Below are 24767 nucleotides of genomic sequence, written 5' to 3' on the forward strand. Positions count from 1 at the left end.
ATTACGTATTGGGTGACAAGTGTTTACTATTATGTATTGGGTGACAAGTGTGTACCATTACGTATTGGATGACAAGTGTATACTAATACGTATTGGGTGAAAAGTGTGTACTATTACGTTATGGGTGACATGTGTGTATCATTAAGTATTGGGTGGCAACTGTGTACCATTATGTATTGGGGGGTAAATGTGGACCTTAATGTACAAGGAACATTGATTTAGACACTCAATTACTTTGTGTATTGGGAACACAGCTTTGAAATGCTCTCTCTGGGGGTAAATATGGACCATTACGCATTGGGGGTTAATATGGACCATTACGCATTGGGGGGTAAATATGGACCATTACGTATTGGGGGTAAATATGGACCATTACACATTGGGGATAAGTATGGACCATTACGCATTGGGGGGTAAATATGGACCATTACGTATTGGGGGTAAATATGGACCATTACACATTGGGGGTAAGTATGGACCATTACGCATTGGGGATAAATATGGACCATTACACATTGGGGGTAAGTATGTACCATTACGTATTGGGGGTAAATATGGACCATTACACATTGGGGGTCAATATGGACCATTACGCATTGGGGGTAAATGTGGACCATTACGCATTGGGGGTTAATATGGACCATTATGTAACGGACGATAAGTGTGTACTATTACGTATCACAAAGACAACTATTAATATGTATAAGATAGCTACGCGATAAATCGCAAAGAATAATGGAGAGCGAGGCGTGGTTTATTTCACGATTAAAACATTGGTCTTTAATGACGTAATTTCTGGAGATTTGAACATGCGCTTGCAACTCGACAGTGTATATTAGACGACATTAATTTTGAGAGCGTTGTGAGGTGTTACTCTCATATGTAAATGGACATAAACGCAATGGTCAAAAGTGGGCGACATATCGCAAATGCATTTATCTGAGATGCCCAGCTACATCTAAGGGGAACAACCCCCTCACGAGTTCTTAAATTTGATACCAAGACAAATAAAGAGGCGTGTCGGTGTATCATGCTAAACCTTCTTCTGGCCAGGTTTCCCGGGGAAGGAATATCCCAGGCCAATTCTTCCCCAACCAAGGCAAGATCTCCAACTAGCCCCACCCCACCCCACCCCATCTTCGCTCCCTTTCCTCAATAAGAGCTGTTATGAGGGAATAAATTCTTTTTTTAATATAAAAAATGTTAAATTTCCAAAGCAGGAAGTGAAACATCAATGTAATGACCGAACACTAAATTATGTCAGGTAGATAAGGTGTAGCCTCAGTCGTACATACACACAAAGAAACTAATTTTGACTTTAACTTTGACAGTCAGATCTTTTCCTCTTGACATACATTACCTGGGCTGAAACCCGAGGAGATCCGCGGTAGCATAGATCTTCAGCAACCCATGCTTGTCAATAGAGGCGACTAACGGGATCCAGTGATCTGGCTCGGTGACTTGGTTAATTCATGTCATCGATCCCATTTGCGTGCTCACGATGTCAATCGCTGGATTGTCTGGTCCAGAATGGATTATATACAGACCGCCGGCATAGAGCTGGTATGAGGCTGAGTGCGGCGTTAAACAACAAACATCTACACCTGGGCTGAATGTACACAGCATGAATGACGAGAAAGGTTCAACTAGCCTTGGGCCATACCCGGGAACCCCCAGCAGAGCCTCAGCATACAGATTTCATATTGAGATGCCAGAGATCATACCTGAGAGGTTATGTAGTGGTGAGGTGAGGAGAAATTGGGTATAACGTCGCGTCCAAGATTATTAAACTTGTATAGCGACGTGCATGCACGTGTGTGTGGCTGCTTGTACTAGTCCGGACTGATGCCGATTTATAGTGCCAGCTCACCCGAGATACCATGCCGCAGTTTAACATGAATACCCCACTCAGACACAGTATACTGACTCCGAGCCAACCATTCCTTGTTCAGCCCCTTAATGCCGAGCGTCAGACAGGGTAACAACAAGTACCATCTTTCAACGTCTTTTGGTATGACGTGGTCGGGGATCGAACCCCGGACCTTCCGCTCTCCGGGCTGACGTTCTACCATTAGACCACGGAGGCGGTCTTATGTAGTTTTGATGTGACGTATAGGGTGGTATAACAACAGCATGAGTATTTCTCAGTGACCATCGCTTTTAATACTTATATAAGTGTCAAATAACATGTCAATGCAGTTACCTAACTCCCTCACACCAGGCCAAGACTTGTACCAGCACAGCTTCAATGTAAGCATCCGTGTGTAGTAAGGGTCTTTTTATTCACAATAACGTATGCGTCAGATTTGTTTCGTCTAGAAATCCTTTAAAGAGCGGATCCCGTTCACGGAGATCTCTGTACTATCCCTGCCACGAGTTACAGCTCCCCAGTGTCATGTAACCAGGCACGGAGATCTCTGTACTATCACTGCCACGAGTTACAGCTCCCCAGTGTCATATAACCAGGCATGGAGATCTCTGTACTATCACTGCCACGAGTTACAGCGCCCCAGTGTCATGTAACCAGGCACGGAGATCTCTGTACTATCACTGCCACGAGTTACAGCTCCCCAGTGTCATGTAACCAGGCACGGAGATCTCTGTACTATCACTGCCACGAGTTACAGCTCCCCAGTGTCATATAACCAGGCATGGAGATCTCTGTACTATCACTGCCACGAGTTACAGCGCCCTAGTGTCATGTAACCAGGCATGGAGATCTCTGTACTATCACTACCACGAGTTACAGCTCCCTAGTCTCATGTAACCAGGCACGGAGATCTCTGTACTATCACTGCCACGAGTTACAGCTCCCCAGTGTCATGTAACCAGGCACGGAGATCTCTGTACTATCACTGCCACGAGTTACAGCTCCCCAGTGTCATGTAACCAGGCACGGAGATCTCTGTACTATCACTGCCACGAGTTACAGCTCCCCAGTGTCATGTAACCAGGCATGGAGATCTCTGTACTATCACTACCACGAGTTACAGCGCCCTAGTGTCATGTAACCAGGCACGGAGATCTCTGTACTATCACTGCCACGAGTTACAGCGCCCTAGTGTCATGTAACCAGGCACGGAGATCTCTGTACTATCACTACCACGAGTTACAGCTCCCTAGTGTCATGTAACCAGGCATGGAGATCTCTGTACTATCACTACCACGAGTTACAGCGCCCTAGTGTCATGTAACCAGGCACGGAGATCTCTGTACTATCACTACCACGAGTTACAGCTCCCCAGTGTCATGTAACCAGGCACGGAGATCTCTGTACTATCACTGCCACGAGTTACAGCGCCCTAGTGTCATGTAACCAGGCACGGAGATCTCTGTACTATCACTGCCACGAGTTACAGCTCCCCAGTGTCATGTAACCAGGCACGGAGATCTCTGTACTATCACTGCCACGAGTTACAGCTCCCCAGTGTCATGTAACCAGGCACGGAGATCTCTGTACTATCACTGCCACGAGTTACAGCGCCCTAGTGTCGTGTAACCAGGCACGGAGATCTCTGTACTATCACTGCCACGAGTTACAGCGCCCTAGTGTCATGTAACCAGGCACGGAGATCTCTGTACTATCACTACCACGAGTTACAGCTCCCCAGTGTCATGTAACCAGGCACGGAGATCTCTGTACTATCACTGCCACGAGTTACAGCGCCCTAGTGTCATGTAACCAGGCACGGAGATCTCTGTACTATCACTGCCACGAGTTACAGCTCCCCAGTGTCGTGTAACCAGGCACGGAGATCTCTGTACTATCACTGCCACGAGTTACAGCTCCCCAGTGTCATGTAACCAGGCACGGAGATCTCTGTACTATCCCTGCCACGAGTTACAGCTCCCCAGTGTCATATAACCAGTCACGGAGATCTCTGTACTATCACTGCCACGAGTTACAGCTCCCCAGTGTCATATAACCAGGCACGGAGATCTCTGTACTATCACTGCCACGAGTTACAGCGCCCTAGTGTCATGTAACCAGGCATGGAGATCTCTGTACTATCACTGCCACGAGTGACAGCTCCCCAGTGTCATGTAACCAGGCAACAAACAAGCCATGACTGTCTCCACACACAGTACTATCCTCGCAGCTATTTTATTTCGTTTGGTTATCAGGTTTAATTTCTAATTCATATTTCAACAATCATGTAAATACCACTGCGAAAGTGTAAGGGGGAAGGAAATTGGATGTTTTTCCGTCAGCCTGTAATCTCGAAACACTCTGTTTCAACAAACAAACGTACATGCATCTAGGAAATTGAAAGTTAGTCGTACCACGGGACGAAAAGTCTGATTTGAGTGTTATATAGAGAATCTCAACCGAGTGTCTTTTGATATCAAATATACTACTCAAAATTTGATAAGATCACTAGGTGATATGTGTGTAAGTTACCACAAACATAACAAAAGACATGACTCTGACTCAGAAACGTGTTTAATCATGTTATGAATGAAAATTCATGAACGGCATGAACTTGTATCAATATGGAATGTTTGAAATCTGCAAACACCAAAAGGCATTTCATTAAAAAATGTTAACAGCAAACAAGAGAAAGAATTACACAGTTATGAGGGATAGTCCATCATTACACTTAGTCGATGAAGTCTCAATATCGAGTATGACCTCCCCTTGTATCAATGACGGCCTGACAACGTCGAGATATGCTGTTAATAAGCACCCGGATGTTCCCAATGGGAAGGTTGTTCCACTCTTCCACGAGGGCATGTCCGAGCTCTGCCAAAGTCGTGGGTTGTGCTCTACGGCGTGAAAGGGCAACCTGCAGCATGTTCCAGACACGCTCAATCGGGTTCAAGTCCGGCGAGCGCGCTGGCCAATCCATGCGGACAATTGTCTCCTGCTCAAGGTACTGCTCAACCACCCTGGCGCGATGAGGACGGGCGTTATCATCCATCAGGATGAACTCAGGGCCAACAGCACCAGCGTAGGGTCTGACGTACACATCGAGGATCTCATCCCGGTACCTCACCCCCGTCATTGTTCCTCTCTCCAGGACATGAAGATCTGTCCTTCCATCTCTGTTGATTCCACCCCAGACCATGATGGAACCACCACCATAACGGTCATGTTCACTGATGTTGGCATCATGGAAACGTTCACGTTGTCGTCGCCACACCCGCTGCCTCCTGTCTGTAAAGTCCAAACAATACCTGGACTCATCGGTGAACAGAACTGGAACCCAATCGTTCCGTGTCCAAGTGACATGATCTTCAGCCCATTCCAATCGCTACCGCCGGTGTCGAACAGTCAGGGGGATTCGGACACATGCCCTTCTCGAGTAGAGACCTGCATTGTGAAGACGATTCCGTATCGTCTGAGTGGACACATTCACCCCCGAGGCGTTCAGGAGGTCGTTACGTAGGCTGGTTGCTGTCCAGAAGGGATGACGTCGTGCCTGAAGAGCCACAAAATGATCTTGGCGTTGGGTTGTCGACCTCTGACGGCCACCCCCATGTCAGAGTGCTGCTGTACCAAAATTTTGCTGTCGGGACCAGGCCCTGCTTACAACGCTCTGGCTGACGTTTAGTGCATTGGCAACGTCACGTTGTGAATAGCCAGCATCAAGCATTCCAATACATCTGCCCAGTTGTTCTGTCATCAGGCGACGCCTTACACGTTGAGGGGGCATTGCGTAGATAAACGTAGTGTAAACACTCAATTGAGTTTACAGTTTCAGAATGAATCAGACACCGTTGCCTGATTGGAAATCGTGCAATGGTAGCAAAAGCATGAACTGTGATGTGAAACGCATTTCCCATGGCATGAAATGCACGTGCACGTGTGTTGGAGACGTTTTTGATTTCACTTGAACACAATATTGCCAGTTATGTAGTTATTTTGTTTTTTTATTAAGAAAAATATCTACGATCCTTATCAAATTTTGAGTAGTATATATTAGCATATCTGCATATCACCGGCACTGACACAAGCTGATCATAGATGCTTCCACTATGTGAAATATTGGGTGCTTATTGCTTCATTTTCACTAATGCTGATGCCTTTGCCATCAAGGCACATATGACCTCATTTACCCTATAAGGCTGAGGACGGCCTCCGTGGTCTAGTGGTAGAGCGTCCGCCCGGAGAGCGGAAAGTCCAGCCGCGTCATACCAAAAGACGTTAAATGATGGTACTTGTTGTAACCCTGTCTGGCGCTCGGCATTAAGGGGCTAAAACAAGGACTGGTCGGCTCGGAGTCAGTATACTGTGTCTTAGTGGGATATTCATGTTAAACTGCGGATTGGTATCTTAGTGAGCTAGCACTAAAAATCGGCATCAGTCCGGACTAGTACAAGCAGCCACACACACACACGTGCATGCACGTTGCTTTATAAGTGCAATAATCTTGGACGCGACGTTAAACTCCATTTCACCTCACCTCACCTTATAACTGAGGGTCAGTTCCTCTTAAGTCACGTGATTAAGGACTACCTTTCATCCGACTGTTTGTTCTTTGAAAGTTTGGTAGCCTAGTGGTTAAAGCGTTCGCTCGTCACGACAATGTGGGTTCGAAGATCGCCAGAACTGAAAGAACACCTTCGTGCCTTGACGACAACGATGACCCCAAAACTACCTTGAATGGATTTTTCAGGGTGGCTTCAGAAAACTTCTTCCTGACTGGAATTGAAAAGCTTCACTATCGAAATGAGAAATGTATTGAAAAACAGGGAGATTATGTTTAAAAATAAAATTAAAAACCACCCCTCGTATGCTTGTCGAAAGAGGCGACTGATTGGATCGGGTCGTCAGGCTCTCTGACATGGTTGATGCCTGTCATCGTATCCGGATAGGGTGAAGCGATTGCGAACACCCATGCCTGAAACAACGAACACACTACAACAATCACCCGCACCCGCCACCCGAACCCGCACCCGCACCCGAACCCGCATCCGCAACGGAACCCGCACCCGAACCCGAACCCGAACCCGAACCCGAACCCGAACGCGCACCCGAACGCGCACCCGAACCCGCACCCGAACCCACCCGCACCCGAATCCGCACCCGCCCGCACCCGCACCCGCATCCGAACCCGAACCCGCATCCGAACCCGCACCTGCACCCGCACCCGCACCCACCCGCACCCGAACCCGGACCCGAACCCGGACCCGAACCCACCCGAACCCGCACCCGCACCCGAACCCGAACCCGCACCCGCACCCGCCCGCACCCGAACCCGCACCCGAACCCGAACCCGCCCGTGTAAACGTTCCAAACAAAACACGCGGATGTAAAAGTTTCACGCAAGTCTCAATATACTTCTGTATGAATCTAAATATAACTCTCAAAGTACACACTGTCACATGTAACCTAGGCTACTATATCAGGTAATCTTGGACGCGACGTGAAACCCCATTTCACCTCACCTCACTATATCAGGTGTAGTTGTAAGTGTGTGGCTCAGCCTGCGTGTTTTAATGTAGAAAACTCTCACTCTGTCCTCAGTCAACTGGTTTTTCGCTCATGATCACGTGACCCTATCAGACACATCCAGGCCCCGAGGAAATAAAAGTCCAGTTTCCATGGCAGCACTTTCCCCACCCAAGGTACGTTAAACATCTGGGAAGAGAAAGATGTTGCAAGAGATGGGGAAGAATTGGCCATGGATGTACCTCCCCCGGAGAAGGTTTAGCTTCAGCTATTTCTTGTAGTCGGGCATACCTCTTAATTTGTCGTGGCATTCATTTTAAGAGCTTATTTACCACATCAGTTCATCCTCCAACCCCCATACGCAAACAGGCAATACGCCCCCCCCCCCCCCCCCCCCCCCACACACACACACATACCACACACATAACCTCCTCTCCACCTACCCACCCACCCACACCCGCCCAACACACAGAAACATACACACTCATTCATACACAATCACTCACGCACGCACTCACGCACGCACACCCCCGCGCACATGCACGTCTCCATATAAGTGCAATAATGTGACCCCTTTTCCATCAAATCCACTCCCGCATATACACATACACCTTCAGGGAACCGAGGTGAGGCTGATACAGCCTACTCCAGGTGGGGAGGTTTCGGCCTGATCCTGACCCTCTCCTGACCCCACCCTAGACCAGTCTTACCCCATCTTGGGCCAGCACTTCTCCTTCACATGTGTTGACAGGGAAAGGCCCCTCCCCCTCGTTCAGGATAACGTCCGGAAATCCATATTTTAAATACTTCTCATCTTAATTTTAGACTACAAATATTTTGAACAATTTTGAAACATTTCTATGTTTTAATTATGGACTAAGAGGATGTTGATGATTCTACCATGACATTGATGAATGCTTGATTCTGATTGGTTAAAAAGAGGTTTCCTTTTTGCTACAGAAACCCCTTTCAAATATATTAAGCCTTTTCACAAAAAAAACGTGCGTATGAATACATAGATAGCCTACATATCGATTCACAGAAAATGGCTGCCGATCGATCACCCCCATATGAACAACATTAACACGTTGACTAACTGTCCCTGCTGATGTGATGTTGTTTTTTCAAACAATTTTTATAATGTTATAGGCCTATTTTACTTCATTGTCGGTTGTTTCAATGAGGAAATAGCTTAAATTGTTCCGATTCTGGTCACCATAGAACATTTCTCTAACAGTTTCATAAACATTTCATTTGTATGCAAAAGATATGCCTTCGTTAAATCTTTGAATGTCATCATCGAAGCACTCAGGGTTGCGGCATAGAACGCCCCAAACATCCGATATCAAACTACCGTATTTCCTCTATTTGACACTATACGTCGTCTATTAATTTCGCGAGAGCCCTTGACTCGGCGTGTATTAGAGGAAATATAGATATGTTTTACAGTTCATATGGGGGTGATCGATCGGCAGCCATTTTCTGTGAATCGATATGTAGGCTATCTATGTATTCATACGCACGTTTTTTTTGTGAAAAGGCTTAATATATTTGAAAGGGGTTTCTGTAGCAAAAAGGAAACCTCTTTTTAACCAATCAGAATCAAGCATTCATCAATGTCATGGTAGAATCAATGATGGTATAAATTGAAACGAAGATGGAAATACAAAGTAATCCAAGTTGTGGAGCAGGTTTATAAAAAGTAAGAATTGGTTGTTAGGCATTACTTAGAAGTTGACGGATGACAAAGTAGAGACAATGTTTGGATAACAGCCTCTTTATTTACTGTAAAGGCGACATCTCGGTATTGTATCTCACCTTGCTTGACAGCGTATAAGGATCTATAGCGGAACGTCGCCTAACTTGGTAAATATGTATGATTGTTGAGTGTTTTCAACAAGGAATAATATAGCCAATTAACTAATCTCTCTGTTTAGGTAATAAAATAATGAGATTGTCAACAATTCAAATGCAAATTAACAACACCAGTTGTTTTACTGAGTTTCCCGCATTACGGCTATCGTAATTCAGTGTTAAAGTATGGGAGTTACGATCACCTTAGCGCTACGACTATCGTAAGTCAGTGTTAAAGTATGGGAGTTACGATCACCTTAGCGCTACGACTATCGTAAGTCAGTGTTAAAGTATGGGAGTTACGATCACCTTAGCGCTACGACTATCGTAAGTCAGTGTTAAAGTATGGGAGTTACGATCACCTCAGCGCTACGACTATCGTAAGTCAGTGTTAAAGTATGGGAGTTACGATCACCTTAGCGCTACGACTATCGTAAGTCAGTGTTAAAGTATGGGAGTTACGATCACCTTAGCGCTACGACTATCGTAAGTCAGTGTTAAAGTATGGGAGTTACGATCACCTTAGCGCTACGACTATCGTAAGTCAGTGTTAAAGTATGGGAGTTACGATCACCTCAGCGCTAAGATGGCTTTGTGGAACGGGGCCCTGTAAGCCTCAACGCATGGACCACCGTGGACACATATTTTGTAAGTGTATTTGTTGTTTAACATCCCACTTAGTCATAATCCATCAACATGACGGCTGTCTGTAAATAATCAAATCTGGACCGGACAATACAATGATTGACATCATGAACATCGACCGACATTTGGGATACATTGACAGGCATCAACCAAGTCAGCGAGCCTGACCACCCGATCCCGTTAGTCGCCTCTTACGACAAGCATAGTCGCCTTTTTACGGCAAGCATGGGTTGCTATTCTAACCCGGATCTTGCCAGATGTGTCTTACATGTAGGGGTGTTGTGAAGGCTAAGTATTGATTATGTAAAACCCGTGATGAGGATAAATACAGATTAAAAAGGTTCAACAAGAAAAGCCTGGGTTAATGGAAATATACTTCTCAAAATTTATGCACGTTCACAGGAACACAACACTGCTTTTTTGCGGCCACAACTGTCACCGGCATTACCCCCACCACTGACACCACCCCGATTAATGACGTCACCGACGTGACCGACGTCACCCACATCATCGCCACCACAAGCACCACAAGCACAGCGCCCTCTACCGGTGAGTACCTGAGCATATGCTGCACTGAATTGTCCTCCCTTGGCAATCGACCGCCTTCTGATTTAGAGGAGAGAGCGTCTACGGAATTCCAGTGGTTCGATCCCCTTGTCGCTCCTTACCAAAAGACATAAAATAATGGTACTTATTGTTACCCTGCCTGGCGTTCGGCATTAAGGGGATAAAACAAGAACTGGTGGGCTCGGAGTCAGTCTACTGTATCTGTGTGGGATGTCCATGTTAAACTGAGGCACAATAAGTCCGGCAGAAGTTCGGACCAGTAAAGAAACCATACACACCACATGTACGTGAACAGTCTTGAACGCGCCGTTAAACGCAAATGATACTTGCTTGATGGCAGCGACCTACATCAATCCTAATGACTCGTTTCTGTAGAGACAGAACAATGTATTAGTTCAACCATACGAATGAGGTTGCCAAAAAGAACAGGGTTTACAGATCGGTTCGAACCCAAATCGCCGGCGTGACCAGCTAAGCCGTTATCAGTTATCAGTCAAGCTACATCACCACGGGAATGGTCTGCAAAGTTGTCCCTACGACAAAATCAATTTACCTGATTTCTTAAATAGTAACTAAATCGATCCAATTTTCGTTCTTATGCTGTCAGGCGTAGTCTGACCACGAGGTATGACTACATTATTCGCCGGCAATATTGTGTGTGCGTGCGTGAAGGGGGGGGGGGGGGGGGAATTAATTTTGTATTCAGCATCGAAACTTTTAACTGGTCCTTTAGGTGAATGAAATTCATTGCGCTGGCGACTAGGTGCCTTGCTCTGTGTCTGAGAATGCAATATCGGCATTACAATGCATTTTCATTCTAATTCATGGAAAATGATTTCTTAATCATCATAAATCTCACATATGCCTTTATGTTTTGGTGCTTGTTCAAGTGAAGTCGGTGAAAACTTTCTTTTGCCCGGTAGGTTAGAATGTGTATACTTAGAAAGTGTAATCCCCAACATATCTTATGTCACACCTGGCCGCGATTGTCAGATAAGGTGAGGTGAAATGGGGTTTAACATCGCGTCCAAGATTATTGCACTTATATAGTGACGTGCATGCACGTGTATCTGTGTGTGTGTGGCTGCTTGTACTAGTCCGGACTAATGCCGATTAATAGTGCTAGCTCACCGAGATACCATGCCGCAGTTTAACATGAATACCCCACTCAGACACAGTATACTGACTCCGAGCCGACCAGTCCTTGTTTTAGCCCCTTAATGCCGAGCGTCAGACAGGGTAACAACAAGTACCATCTTTTAACGTCTTTTGGTATGACGCGTTCGGTGATCGAACCCCGGACCTTCCGCTCTCCGGTGGGACGCTCTACTACTAGACCACGGGGGCAGTCTGATTGTCAGATAAAGAATGTAAAGTAGTGATATCATCTCCACTCGAACTGACCAGGCTTTTCTTGCTGAACTTTTCATTCTGTATTTATCCTCACCAAAGGTTTTACATAATCAATACTTAGCCTTCACAACAGCCCTACACGTAAGATACATCTGACAAGATCCGGGGTAGAATAGGTCTTCAGCAACCCATGCTTGCCGTAAAAGGCGACTATGCTTGTCGTGAAAGGCGACTAACGGGATCGGGTGGTAAGGCTCGCTGACTTGGTTGATGCATGTCATCGTTTCCCAATTGCGTGTATCGATGTTCATGATGTCAATCACTGGATTGTCTGGTTCAGACTCGATTATGTAGATCGATGCTCATGGTAATAATCGCTGGATTGTCATTCATGGACCAAGAATGAATATTCACACTAAACGCTCAAACGAACACACTCGTCCGTCAGTAAACGACCAGACGGTGGAAACACGAATACGTTCAAACACCCGAAACACAAGTGTCAAAACGTGCGGTTTCACCCTGGGCAAGTGACTCAAAAGTGCCTCTGTTTACCCAGCAGGGAATGGGTACCCGACATGTGAGACGTGCATGTAGAAACGTGCTGGCGCCTGTTTGTTTGTTTGTTGCTTAACGCCGCACTTAGCAATATTACGGCTATGTGACGGCGGTCTGAAGATAACCGAGTCTCGACCGGACAGTCCAGTGATTGATATCATGAGCATCGATCCTGGCATCTGTAGGTAGCTTGTGTGGTATACACCCCAGGGAGTTGAGAATGCAGTATATAAATGTTTAATATCAAACTTTCATTGTTCTTTATGTGAAATGTTTATTATATTTTTTCCACATAACAGCTGCGACGTCTACAACAGCAGCAACAACGACAGCACCAAGACCTGAGACAACCTCAGACCCAAATCATTTTTTTATAAACCTGAACACTTCATGTGTGACCGGTCAACTGAAAGTGAACCTGTCATTCTTTAATGTAAGTCGATTTTGCTTGAAAAATTATGTCGAAAAAATATTCCGTTGTGTGTTAAACTTGGTTTGTGGTTTAGTCTCAACTTTTAATACTCTCAATAATAATACCATCAATTTGTATACGGAATATAAGATATCTGTGAAATACGACTGTGCTTGCAAATTCCACTGCCACATCTAGTCTTTTCTGGAGACACCAGCATCTACTTTTCAGCTGACCAAACGCATTTTCAGTAGTCACCCTTGTTTGACTGAGTCTATGGATCCTGCCTCTGAGAAGGAGTGAGCTTTGCCTGATTGGTGTAAGATTTTTAAGCCAGGCTTTAAGGCCATCAGCAGGCACGGTAACTGCTATAATAATTTCCTGGAGAAGTAAGTTTTCTTGGCCACTGGGTAAATAGGTCACTGTTTTCGCCTTTATGAAACATTTCTGAATTTCCAAAGACACGGGCGTCATATTGCCATTGTCCCGAAGTCCTCACTGGATGCACGTCAGTAGACTGTGCCAGATACGTGATGACCAATGCTCAACCCTCCCTAAATGGCACCGACTCGTTGGGCTGAGATGCCTGGATTTCCTGACAATGGAAGTAAAATGTTTCTTTTGTCGTCCGAAAATAATCCAGCCAATATTAGTTTGTAAGCATTCCTATTACAAAGGGGGGCACGGGTGGCCCAGTCGTCTAAGGCGCCGCAATTCGCTGTGTAGAGTTGCGTCCCTTGGGCACGCCAGAAATCTATATTGTGGGTTCGAATCCCGGTTCGCCCCGATTATGTTTCTAGCTTTTTGAGACCTGAATCACTTCGGGCGTTCCTCCCGCATTCTGCTGACACGCCGCGATATAACTGGAATACCGTTAAAAGCGGCGTAAAATACAACTCACTCACTGACTCACTATTACAATGAGTGAGTGAGTTTGGTTTTGCGCCGCTTTTAGCAATATTCCAGCAATATCACGGCGGTGTACACCAGAAATGGACTTCACACATTGTACCCATATCGGGAATCTTTCGTCTCCCGAGTAAGACTCAGTGTTAAACCTGTGCATACAAATATAGGAAACTCTCGTCTTCGCTTCGCAATGAGTAGCCTGTTTTTGTTTTGTGTTTTGTTTCAGAGTGAGTGAGAGTGTCTTGTAGAGACGGAACTACTCTGAAACTTACCACAGCAAATATATTTTTCACACGGCAAACTTTTGACATGTGAACGCAAAGTAATTTAACTTCAGCATATTTTGAGCAAATCTGCTCCACATGTGAAAATACTCAAGGGTGTACATAGTGCCAAGTGAAGGCATCAGACGCCTTCTTCAAGCATTGGTGACCCGAGATCCCAGCAATTTGTGTACAGAATTCTTACAATAAAATGTAGAAGGTTCCTTTTCTTTCGGGGGCATGGATGGCCCAGCCGCATAAGATGCCGCGATTCGCTGTGCAGAGTTGCGTCCCTTGGGCACGTAAACAACCTATGATTGTGGGTTCGAATCCCGGTTCGCCCCGATTATGTTTCTAGGTTTGTCAGCACCATACTCGTGCTGGTGGGTTTTACCGAAGTGGTAAACGTCTGAAACCTGCATCACTTCGGGCTTTCCTTCCACATTAAGCTGACACGCCGTGATATAACTGGAATACTGTTAAAAGCGGTGTTAAACCCAACACACTCACTCACTCCTTTTCGTTCAAGGACACACAGGGAACTATAAACATCACTGGAACCTGTGACGGAGACACGCAATATGTCAAGGATTCTATCAATCTACTGACAAAGAACCAGACAATTACCACAACTGCAACTACAACGACTGCACCTTCTACGACCACCACCTCCACTGACGGTACCACTGCATCACCCACGACCAGCACCACTAGTGACCATAGTGCCGAATCCTGTGGAAACAACTGTACCAAATGTAAGTTCGCAAATTTCGGGGCACAAACGCTTTCATATGCTAACAAAGGTCACCATAGGTATTCTGATTTGAAAAGGTTTTTATCAGAATAGTTTCTTCAACCCTGAGTGAGTGAGTATGGTTTTACACCGCTTTTAGCAATATTCCAGCAATATCACGGCGGGGGACACAAAAATGGGCTTCACACATTGTACCCATATCGGGAATCGAACCCGGGTTTTCAACGTGACGAGCGAACGCTTTAACCACTAGGCTACCCGACCGCCCTTCTTCCACCATGACCATCAAACGTAGAATCGGTCTTTAGCAACTCATGCATTATTCTTGTCGTAAGAGGCGACTAAAGTGATCGGATGGTATGTCTTGGTTGATTTTGTCATGGTATCCCAATTGTGTGGATCGATGCTCATGATGTCACTAACTTGATTGTCAGGTCCAGACGCGATTATTTAAAGACCGCCGTCATATAGCTGGGATATTGCTGAGTGCGGCGTTTAATAACAAAACACAAACCATCCAATCAGATACTTCATAGATATCACTAGGTTTTCAACGACTGCTACACAATGTCGTCGACGTCTGGGAGATGTGAAAAGGAGCTGAGTAGCAACAACACTTTGTCAAACTTCACAGAATCGTATGCTGTTTTCGCAAAGTTAACACACCAACTTCTATGTATCGTCCAATCTAGATTGAGATACTGTGTGTTGTCTTTCAGATCAGTGGTCTGGCATCGGGATCGGAGCAGGGGCGGTGGTTCTTCCATGCCTAGTCTCACTGCTGCTCTACGTGTTCAGACGTCGTATCTGTAAGTAGTCGTCCGGCGAACACGCCACTAAGACGGGTTTCACATTGGCTGCTATATACCGACAGACTAAGACGCCACTAAGATGGATGTCAAACTGCTACATACCGTCAGAATAAGACGTACTAAGATGGATGTCAAACTGCTTCATACCGACAGACTAAGACGCCACTAATATCGGATGTCACATTGGCCGCTATATACCGACAGACTAATACGCCACTAAGATGGATGTCAAACTGCTACATACCGACAGACTAATACGCCACTAAGACGGATGTCAAACTGCTACATACCGACAGACTAATACGCCACTAAGACGGATGTCAAACTGCTACATACCGACAGACTAAGACGCCACTAAGATCGGATGTCAAACTGCTATATACCGTCAGACTAAGACGCCACTAAGATCGGATGTCAAACTGCTACATACCGACATACTAAGACGCCACTAAGATCGGATGTCAAACTGCTATATATCGACAGACTAAGACGCCACTAACACGGATGTCAAACTGCTACATACCGACAGACTAAGACGCCACTAAGATCGGATGTCAAACTGCTATATACCGACAGACTAAAACACCACTAAGACGGAAGTCAAACTGCTACATACCGACAGACTAAGACGCCACTAAGATCGGATGTCAAACTGCTACATACCGTCAGACTAAGACACCACTAAGATGGATGTCAAACTGCTACATACCGACAGACTAAGACGCCACTAACACGGATGTCAAACTGCTTCATACCGACAGACTAAGACACCACTAAGATCGGATGTCAAACTGCTATATACCGACAGACTAAAACGCCACTAAGATCGGATGTCAAACTGCTACATACCGTCAGACTAAGACACCACTAAGATCGGATGTCAAACTGCTTCATACCGACATACTAAGACGCCACTAAGATGGATGTCAAACTGCTTCATACCGACATACTAAGACGCCACTAAGATCGGATGTCAAACTGCTATATACCGACATACTAAGACGCCACTAAGATGGATGTCAAACTGCTACATACCGACAGACTAAGACGCCACTAAGATGGATGTCAAACTGCTATATACCGACAGACTAAGACGCCACTAAGATGGATGTCAAACTGCTACATACCGACTGACTAAGACGCAACTAACACGGATGTCAAACTGCTACACACCGACAGACTAAGACACCACTAACACGGATGTCAAACTGCTACATACCGACAGACTAAGACGCCACTAACACGGATGTCAAACTGCTATATACCGACAGACTAAGACACCACTAAGATGGATGTCAAACTGCTACATACCGACATACTAAGACGCCACTAAGATCGTATGTCAAACTGCTACATACCGTCAGACTAAGACACCACTAAGACGGATGTCAAACTGCTACATACCGACAGACTAAGACGCCACTAAAGATGGATGTCAAACTGCTACATACTGACAGAATAAGACGTACTAAGATCGGATGTCAAACTGCTATATACCGACAGACTAAGACGCCACTAAGATCGGATGTCAAACTGCTTCATACCGACATACTAAGACGCCACTAAGATGGATGTCAAACTGCTACATACCGACAGACTAAGACGCCACTAAGATCGGATGTCAAACTGCTACATACCGTCAGACTAAGACGCTACTAAGATCGGATGTCAAACTGCTACATACCGACAGACTAAGACGCCACTAAAGATGGATGTCAAACTGCTACATACCGTCAGAATAAGACGTACTAAGATCGGATGTCAAACTGCTATATACCGACAGACTAAGACGCCACTAAGATCGGATGTCAAACTGCTACATACCGACAGACTAAGACGCCACTAAGATGGATGTCAAACTGCTACATAACGACAGACTAAGACGCCACTAACACGGATGTCAAACTGCTATATACCGACAGACTAAGACGCCACTAAGATCGGATATCAAACTGCTACATACCGACAGACTAAGACGCCACTAACACGGATGTCAAACTGCTACACACCGACAGACTAAGACACCACTAACACGGATGTCAAACTGCTACATACCGACAGACTAAGACGCCACTAACACGGATGTCAAACTGCTATATACCGACAGACTAAGACACCACTAAGATGGATGTCAAACTGCTACATACCGACATACTAAGACGCCACTAAGATCGTATGTCAAACTGCTACATACCGTCAGACTAAGACACCACTAAGACGGATGTCAAACTGCTACATACCGACAGACTAAGACGCCACTAAAGATGGATGTCAAACTGCTACATACTGACAGAATAAGACGTACTAAGATCGGATGTCAAACTGCTATATACCGACAGACTAAGACGCCACTAAGATCGGATGTCAAACTGCTTCATACCGACATACTAAGACGCCACTAAGATGGATGTCAAACTGCTACATACCGACAGACTAAGACGCCACTAAGATCGGATGTCAAACTGCTACATACCGTCAGACTAAGACGCCACTAAGATCGGATGTCAAACTGCTACATACCGACAGACTAAGACGCCACTAAAGATGGATGTCAAACTGCTACATACCGTCAGAATAAGACGTACTAAGATCGGATGTCAAACTGCTATATACCGACAGACTAAGACGCCACTAAGATCGGATGTCAAACTGCTACATACCGACATACTAAGACGCCACTAAGATGGATGTCAAACTGCTACATACCGACAGACTAAGACGCCACTAAGATCGGATGTCAAACTGCTACATACCGTCAGACTAAGACGCTACTAAGATCGGATGTCAAACTGCTATATACCGACAGACTAAGACGCCAATAAGACGGATGTCAAACTGCTACATACATACAGACTAAGACGCCACTAAGATCGGATGTCAAACTGCTATATGCCGACAGACTAAGACGCCACTAAGATGGATGTCAAACTGCTACATATCGAAATACTAAGACGCTACTAAGATGGATGTCAAACTGCTACATATCGAAAGACTAAGACGCTACTAAGATGGATGTCAAACTGCTACATATCGAAAGAATAAGACGCTACTAAGATGGATGTCAAACTGCTACATACCGACAGACTAAGGCGCTACTAAGATGGATGTCAAACTGCTATATACCGACAGACTAAGACGCCACTAAGATCGGATGTCAAACTGCTATATACCGACAGACTAAGACACTACTAAGATCGGATGTCACATTAACTGCTGTATCCCGAAAGATTAAGACACCACTAAGATGGATGTCAAACTGCTACATATCGAAAGACTATGACGCTACTAAGATGGATGTCAAACTGCTATATACCGAAAGACTAAGACGAATGACACATTGACTGCTATATACCGACAGACTAAGACGCTACTCACACACTCACTCACTCACTCACACATTGTTTCACTGATTTGTCTGGCCAGTTTATCTGACGGAAACCATGAGACTCCCCCCTGTCCAGTTATCACCCATCATAATTAACGGTACTATCTCTTTCCAGGTTCGTCATGTCGTCGACGCAAGGAATCGTAAGTATTTAAACATTCATTCAGACCGTAAACATCAGCCCGATTTGCAGTTGCTGTTTATTAAAACTTTGTTTGCATGCTAAATACTATTAATTTATATCATAGTTTAGCTATTTCTGCTCCTTTCTCAAGTTTTTGACGAACAGTGATACAGTTCATGATTTGTTTTCTGATAGAATCCGACCGCCTTAACACACGATCTTATCCTTTATAACTTTGTTTTCATTTTGTGCAATTGTGAATTGTGGCTTGAGTGTTATATAGAGAATCTCAACCGAGTGTCTTTTGATATCAAATATACTACTCAAAATTTGATAAGATCACTAGGTGATATGTGTGTAAGTTACCACAAACATAACAAAAGACATGACTCTGACTCAGAAACGTGTTTAATCATGTTATGAATGAAAATTCATGAACGGTATCAAAATGGAATGTTTGAAATCTGCAAACACCAAAAGGCATTTCATTAAAAAATGTTAACAGCAAACAAGAGAAAGAAATACACAGTTATGAGGGATAGTCCATCATTACACTTAGTCGATGAAGTGTCAATATCGAGTATGACCTCCCCTTGCATCAATGACGGCCTGACAACGTCGAGATATGCTGTCAATAAGCACCCGGATGTTCCCAATGGGAAGGTTGTTCCACTCTTCCACAAGGGCATGTCCGAGCTCTGCCAAAGTCGTGGGTTGTGCTCTACGGCGTGAAAGGGCAACCTGCAGCATGTTCCAGACATGCTCAATCGGGTTCAAGTCCGGCGAGCGCGCTGGCCAATCCATGCGGACAATTGTCTCCTGCTCAAGGTACTGCTCAACCACCCTGGCGCGATCAGGACGGGCGTTATCATCCATCAGGATGAACTCAGGGCCAACAGCACCAGCGTAGGGTCTGACGTACACATCGAGGATCTCATCCCGGTACCTCACCCCCGTCATTGTTCCTCTCTCCAGGACATGAAGATCTGTCCTTCCATCTCTGTTGATTCCACCCCAGACCATGATGGAACCACCACCATAACGGTCATGTTCACTGATATTGGCATCATGGAAACGTTCACGTTGTCGTCGCCACACCCGCTGCCTCCTGTCTGTAAAGTCCAAACAATACCTGGACTCATCGGTGAACAGAACTGGAACCCAATCGTTCCGTGTCCAAGTGACATGATCTTCAGCCCATTCCAATCGCTCCCGCCGGTGTCGAACAGTCAGGGGGGATTCGGACACATGCCCTTCTCGAGTAGAGACCTGCATTGTGAAGACGATTCCGTATCGTCTGAGTGGACACATTCACCCCCGAGGCGTTCAGGAGGTCGTTACGTAGGCTGGTTGCTGTCCAGAAGGGATGACGTCGTGCCTGAAGAGCCACAAAATGATCTTGGCGTTGGGTTGTCGACCTCTGACGACCACCCCCATGTCGGTGTGCTGCTGTACCAAAATTTTGCTGTCGGGACCAGGCCCTGCTTACAACGCTCTGGCTGACGTTTAGTGCATTGGCAACGTCACGTTGTGAATAGCCAGCATCCAATACATCTGCCCAGTTGTTCTGTCGTCAGGCGACGCCTTACACGTTGAGGGGGCATTGCGTAGATAAACGTAGTGTAAACACTCAATTGAGTTTAAAGTTTCAGAATGAATCAGACACCGTTGCCTGATTGGAAATCGTGCAATGGTAGCAAAAGCATGAACTGTGTTGTGAAACGCATTTCCCATGGCATGAAATGCACGTGCAAGTGTGTTGGAGACGTTTTTTATTTCACTTGAACACAATATTGCCAGTTATGCAGTTATTTTGTTTTTTTATTAAGAAAAATATCTACGATCCTTATCAAATTTTGAGTAGTATATATCAACACTAGTTGATCAACGAGTGTTGATATATTTGATATCAAAAGACACGAGGGTGAGATTTTATTTATCATCCAACATCATTCTTCCAACTTTTTTCAATTTGTAGACAGTAATTAGCAGTGTTTTCAGTGTAAAAAGTACTGCTAACAGCTTCAGTAGCAGAGCCCTTAGTGATGTTAGTGTAATCCAAGCGATATCTCAGTTTTGGATGGTAAAGAATAGTTGGATGTTTTCAAGTGATGAGAAACAGGACATGTTTCCTTGTGGCCTAGCCAGGAATACCCCATTATCTGAATCTGTTTCTTGTAAAATGGTTATAACGTGACATCACTGCATATAGTAGTAATTGGTGTGTTTCACTTTCAGGGATGACGCAGCCGGCACAGGAAGAACCGAATGTATGTCTGAACTTTGCATATAGTAGCAATGGTTCTTGTGTGCGTGCGTGCGTGCGTGCGTGTGTGTGTGAGAGAGAGAGAGAGAGAGAGAGAGAGAGAAAGAAAGAAAGAGACACAGACAGAGAGAGAGAGAGACACACATACAGACAGAGTGTGTGTGTGTGTGTGTGAGAGAGAGATGTGTGTGAGAGACACAGTGTGTGTGTGTGTGAATGTCTGTGTGTGTGAGAGACAGAGACACACACACAGGCAGAGAGAGTGTGTATGTGTTTGCATGTGTGTGAGGAAGAGTGTGTGGATGATGGTGTGGATGTGTGAGAGAGAGTATGTGTGTGTGAGAGACAGTGTGTTTGTGAGTGTATATGTATGTGTGAGAGAGAGAGTGTGTGTGAGAGACAGTGTGTGTGTGAGAGAGAGTATGTGTGTGTGAGAGACAGTGTGTGTGTGAGTGTATATGTATGTGTGAGAGAGAGAGTGTGTGTGTGAGAGACAGTGTGTGTGTGAGTGTATATGTATGTGTGAGAGAGAGTGTGTGTGTGAGAGACAGTGTGTGTGTGAGTGTATATGTATGTGTGAGAGAGAGAGTGTGTGTGAGAGAGAGAGTGTGTGTGTGAGTGTATATGTATGTGTGAGAGAGAGTGTGTGTGTGAGAGACAGTGTGTGTGTGAGTGTATATGTATGTGTGAGAGAGAGTGTGTGTGTGAAAGACAGTGTGTGTGTGAGTGTATATGTATGTGTGAGAGAGAGTGTGTGTGTGAGAGACAGTGTGTGTGTGAGTGTATATGTATGTGTGAGAGAGAGTGTGTGTGTGAGAGACAGTGTGTGTGTGAGTGTATATGTATGTGTGAGAGAGAGAGTGTGTGTGTGAGAGACAGTGTGTGTGTGAGTGTATATGTATGTGTGTGTGAGAGACAGTGTGTGTGTGAGTGTATATGTATGTGTGAGAGAGAGAGTGTGTGTGAGAGAGACAGTGTGTGTGTGAGTGTATATGTATGTGTGAGAGAGACAGTGTGTGTGTGTGAGTGTATATGTATGTGTGTGTGAGAGACAGTGTGTGTGTGAGTGTATATGTATGTGTGAGAGAGACAGTGTGTGTGTGAGTGTATATGTATGTGTGTGTGAGAGACAGTGTGTGTGGTGTATATGTATGTGTGAGAGAGAGAGAGTGTGTGGATGTTGGTGTGAGAGAGAGTGTGTGTGTATGTGTGGGAGAGAGAGAGGGAGTATGTGGATGTGTGGGAGAGTGTGTGTGAGAGAGAGTGTGTGGATGTGTGAGAGAGTGTGTGAGTGTGTGTCTATTTGTATGTGTGGGAGAGAGAGTGTGTGGATGTGTGAGACAGTGTGTGTGTGTGTGTGTTTGTGAGAGTGTGTGAGTGTGTTTGTATGTGTGGGAGCGAGAGTGTGTGTATGTGTGTGGGAGAGAGAGAGAGGGAGTGTGTGGATGTGTGGGAGAGTGTGTGTGAGAGAGAATGTGTGAATGTGTGAGAGAGTGTGTGAGTGTTTGTGAGACAGTGTGTGAGTGTGTTTGTGAGAGTGTGTGAGTGTGTTTGTATGTGTGGGAGCGAGAGTGTGTGGATGTGTGTGAGAGTGTGTGTGTTTGTATAGGTGTGAGAGAGAGAGTGTGTATGTGTGAGAGCGTGTGTGTGAGTGTGTGTGAGAGAGAGAGTGTGGATGTTTGAGAGAGTGTGTGTGAGTGTATATGCATGCGTGTGTGTGAGAGACAGTGTATGTGTGAGTGTATATGTATGTGTGAGAGAGAGTGTGTGTGGGTGTGGGTGTGAGAGAGAGTGTGTGTGTATGTGTGGGAGAGAGAGAGGGAGCGTGTGGATGTGTTGGAGAGTGTGTGTGAGAGAGAGTGTGTGGATGTGTGAGAGAGTGTGTGAGTGTGTGTCTATTTGTATGTGTGGGAGAGAGAGAGTGTGTGTGTGAGAGAGTGTGTTAGAGAGAGTGTGTGTATGTGTGTGAGAGAGAGAGAGGGAGTGTGTGGATGGGTGAGACAGTGTGTGTGTGTGTGTGTGTGTGTGTGTGTTTGTGCGTGTGTGTGTGTGTGTGAGAGAGAGTGTGTGTTTGTATAGGGAGTGAGCGAGAGAAGGAGAGGGAGAAGAGAGAAATATGTTAAAGTCTCACTTTCTGTTCATGCAGAGTAAGATGTAATTTAGCAAACAGTACCCGGAGGATATGAGGGAATATTAAATCACAGAAAACAGTTGAAATGCAGACAATACAATACCGACACACCTAAACAAGCATGAACACAGACACACACTGGTGACACAGACACACACTGGTGACATATACACACGCACGCACACAGACACACTAGTAACACATACACCACATGCACACAAACACACACTGGTGACACATACACCACATGCACACAAACACACACTGGTGACACATACACCACATGCACACAAACACACACTGGTGACACATACACCACATGCACACAAACAGACACTGGTGACACATACACCACATGCACACAAACACACACTGGTGACACATACACCACATGCACACAAACACACACTGGTGACACATACACCACATGCACACAAACACACACTGGTGACATACGCACGCACACAGACACACACACACTGGTGACACATACACCACACGCACACAAACACACACTGGTGACACATACACCACATGCACACAAACACACACTGGTGACACATACACCACATGCACACAAACACACACTGGTGACACATACACCACATGCACACAAACACACACTGGTGACACATACACCACATGCACACAAACACACACTGGTGACACATACACCACATGCACACAAACAGACACTGGTGACATACGCACGCACACAGACACACACACACTGGTGACACATACACCACACGCACACAAACACACACTGGTGACACATACACCACATGCACACAAACACACACTGGTGACACATACACCACACGCACACAAACACACACTGGTGACACATACACCACATGCACACAAACACACACTGGTGACACATACACCACATGCACACAAACACACACTGGTGACACATACACCACATGCACACAAACACACACTGGTGACACATACACCACATGCACACAAACACACACTGGTGACACATACACCACATGCACACAAACACACACTGGTGACACATACACCACATGCACACAAACACACACTGGTGACACATACACCACATGCACACAAACACACACTGGTGACACATACACCACATGCACACAAACACACACTGGTGACATACGCACGCACACAGACACACACACACACTGGTGACACATACACACGCACACAGACACACACTGGTGACACATACACACGCACACAGACACACACTGGAGACATAACATAAATATATCAACTATATACTTCTCCAGCTTTTTAAAATATATCAACTATATCAACCCTTCTTCTCAAGCTGTTTAAATATATCAACTATATCAA

The 24767-nt window shown here is 45.4% G+C and overlaps 1 protein-coding gene across 3 annotated transcripts in view; it reads left to right on the plus strand.

Moving 5' to 3' along the window:
- The window catches only part of LOC139472728 (mucin-3A-like), a 39403-nt gene that overhangs the window by 3263 nt on the left and 11373 nt on the right, over positions 1–24767 (plus strand). For 2 of the 3 annotated variants that reach the window (XM_071255178.1, XM_071255179.1), the window contains exons 2-7: positions 10298–10444; positions 12673–12806; positions 14487–14712; positions 15431–15520; positions 19024–19051; positions 21271–21302. In XM_071255178.1, the coding sequence (XP_071111279.1) occupies positions 10298–10444; positions 12673–12806; positions 14487–14712; positions 15431–15520; positions 19024–19051; positions 21271–21302 (657 nt within the window). The remainder of the gene's footprint in view (positions 1–10297; positions 10445–12672; positions 12807–14486; positions 14713–15430; positions 15521–19023; positions 19052–21270; positions 21303–24767) is intronic. The other variant, XM_071255180.1, reaches the window with a different exon arrangement.

Source organism: Haliotis cracherodii, unplaced genomic scaffold (assembly GCF_022045235.1).
Source record: "Haliotis cracherodii isolate W230 unplaced genomic scaffold, xgHalCrac1.p SCAF_25, whole genome shotgun sequence".
NCBI lineage: Eukaryota > Metazoa > Mollusca > Gastropoda > Lepetellida > Haliotidae > Haliotis > Haliotis cracherodii.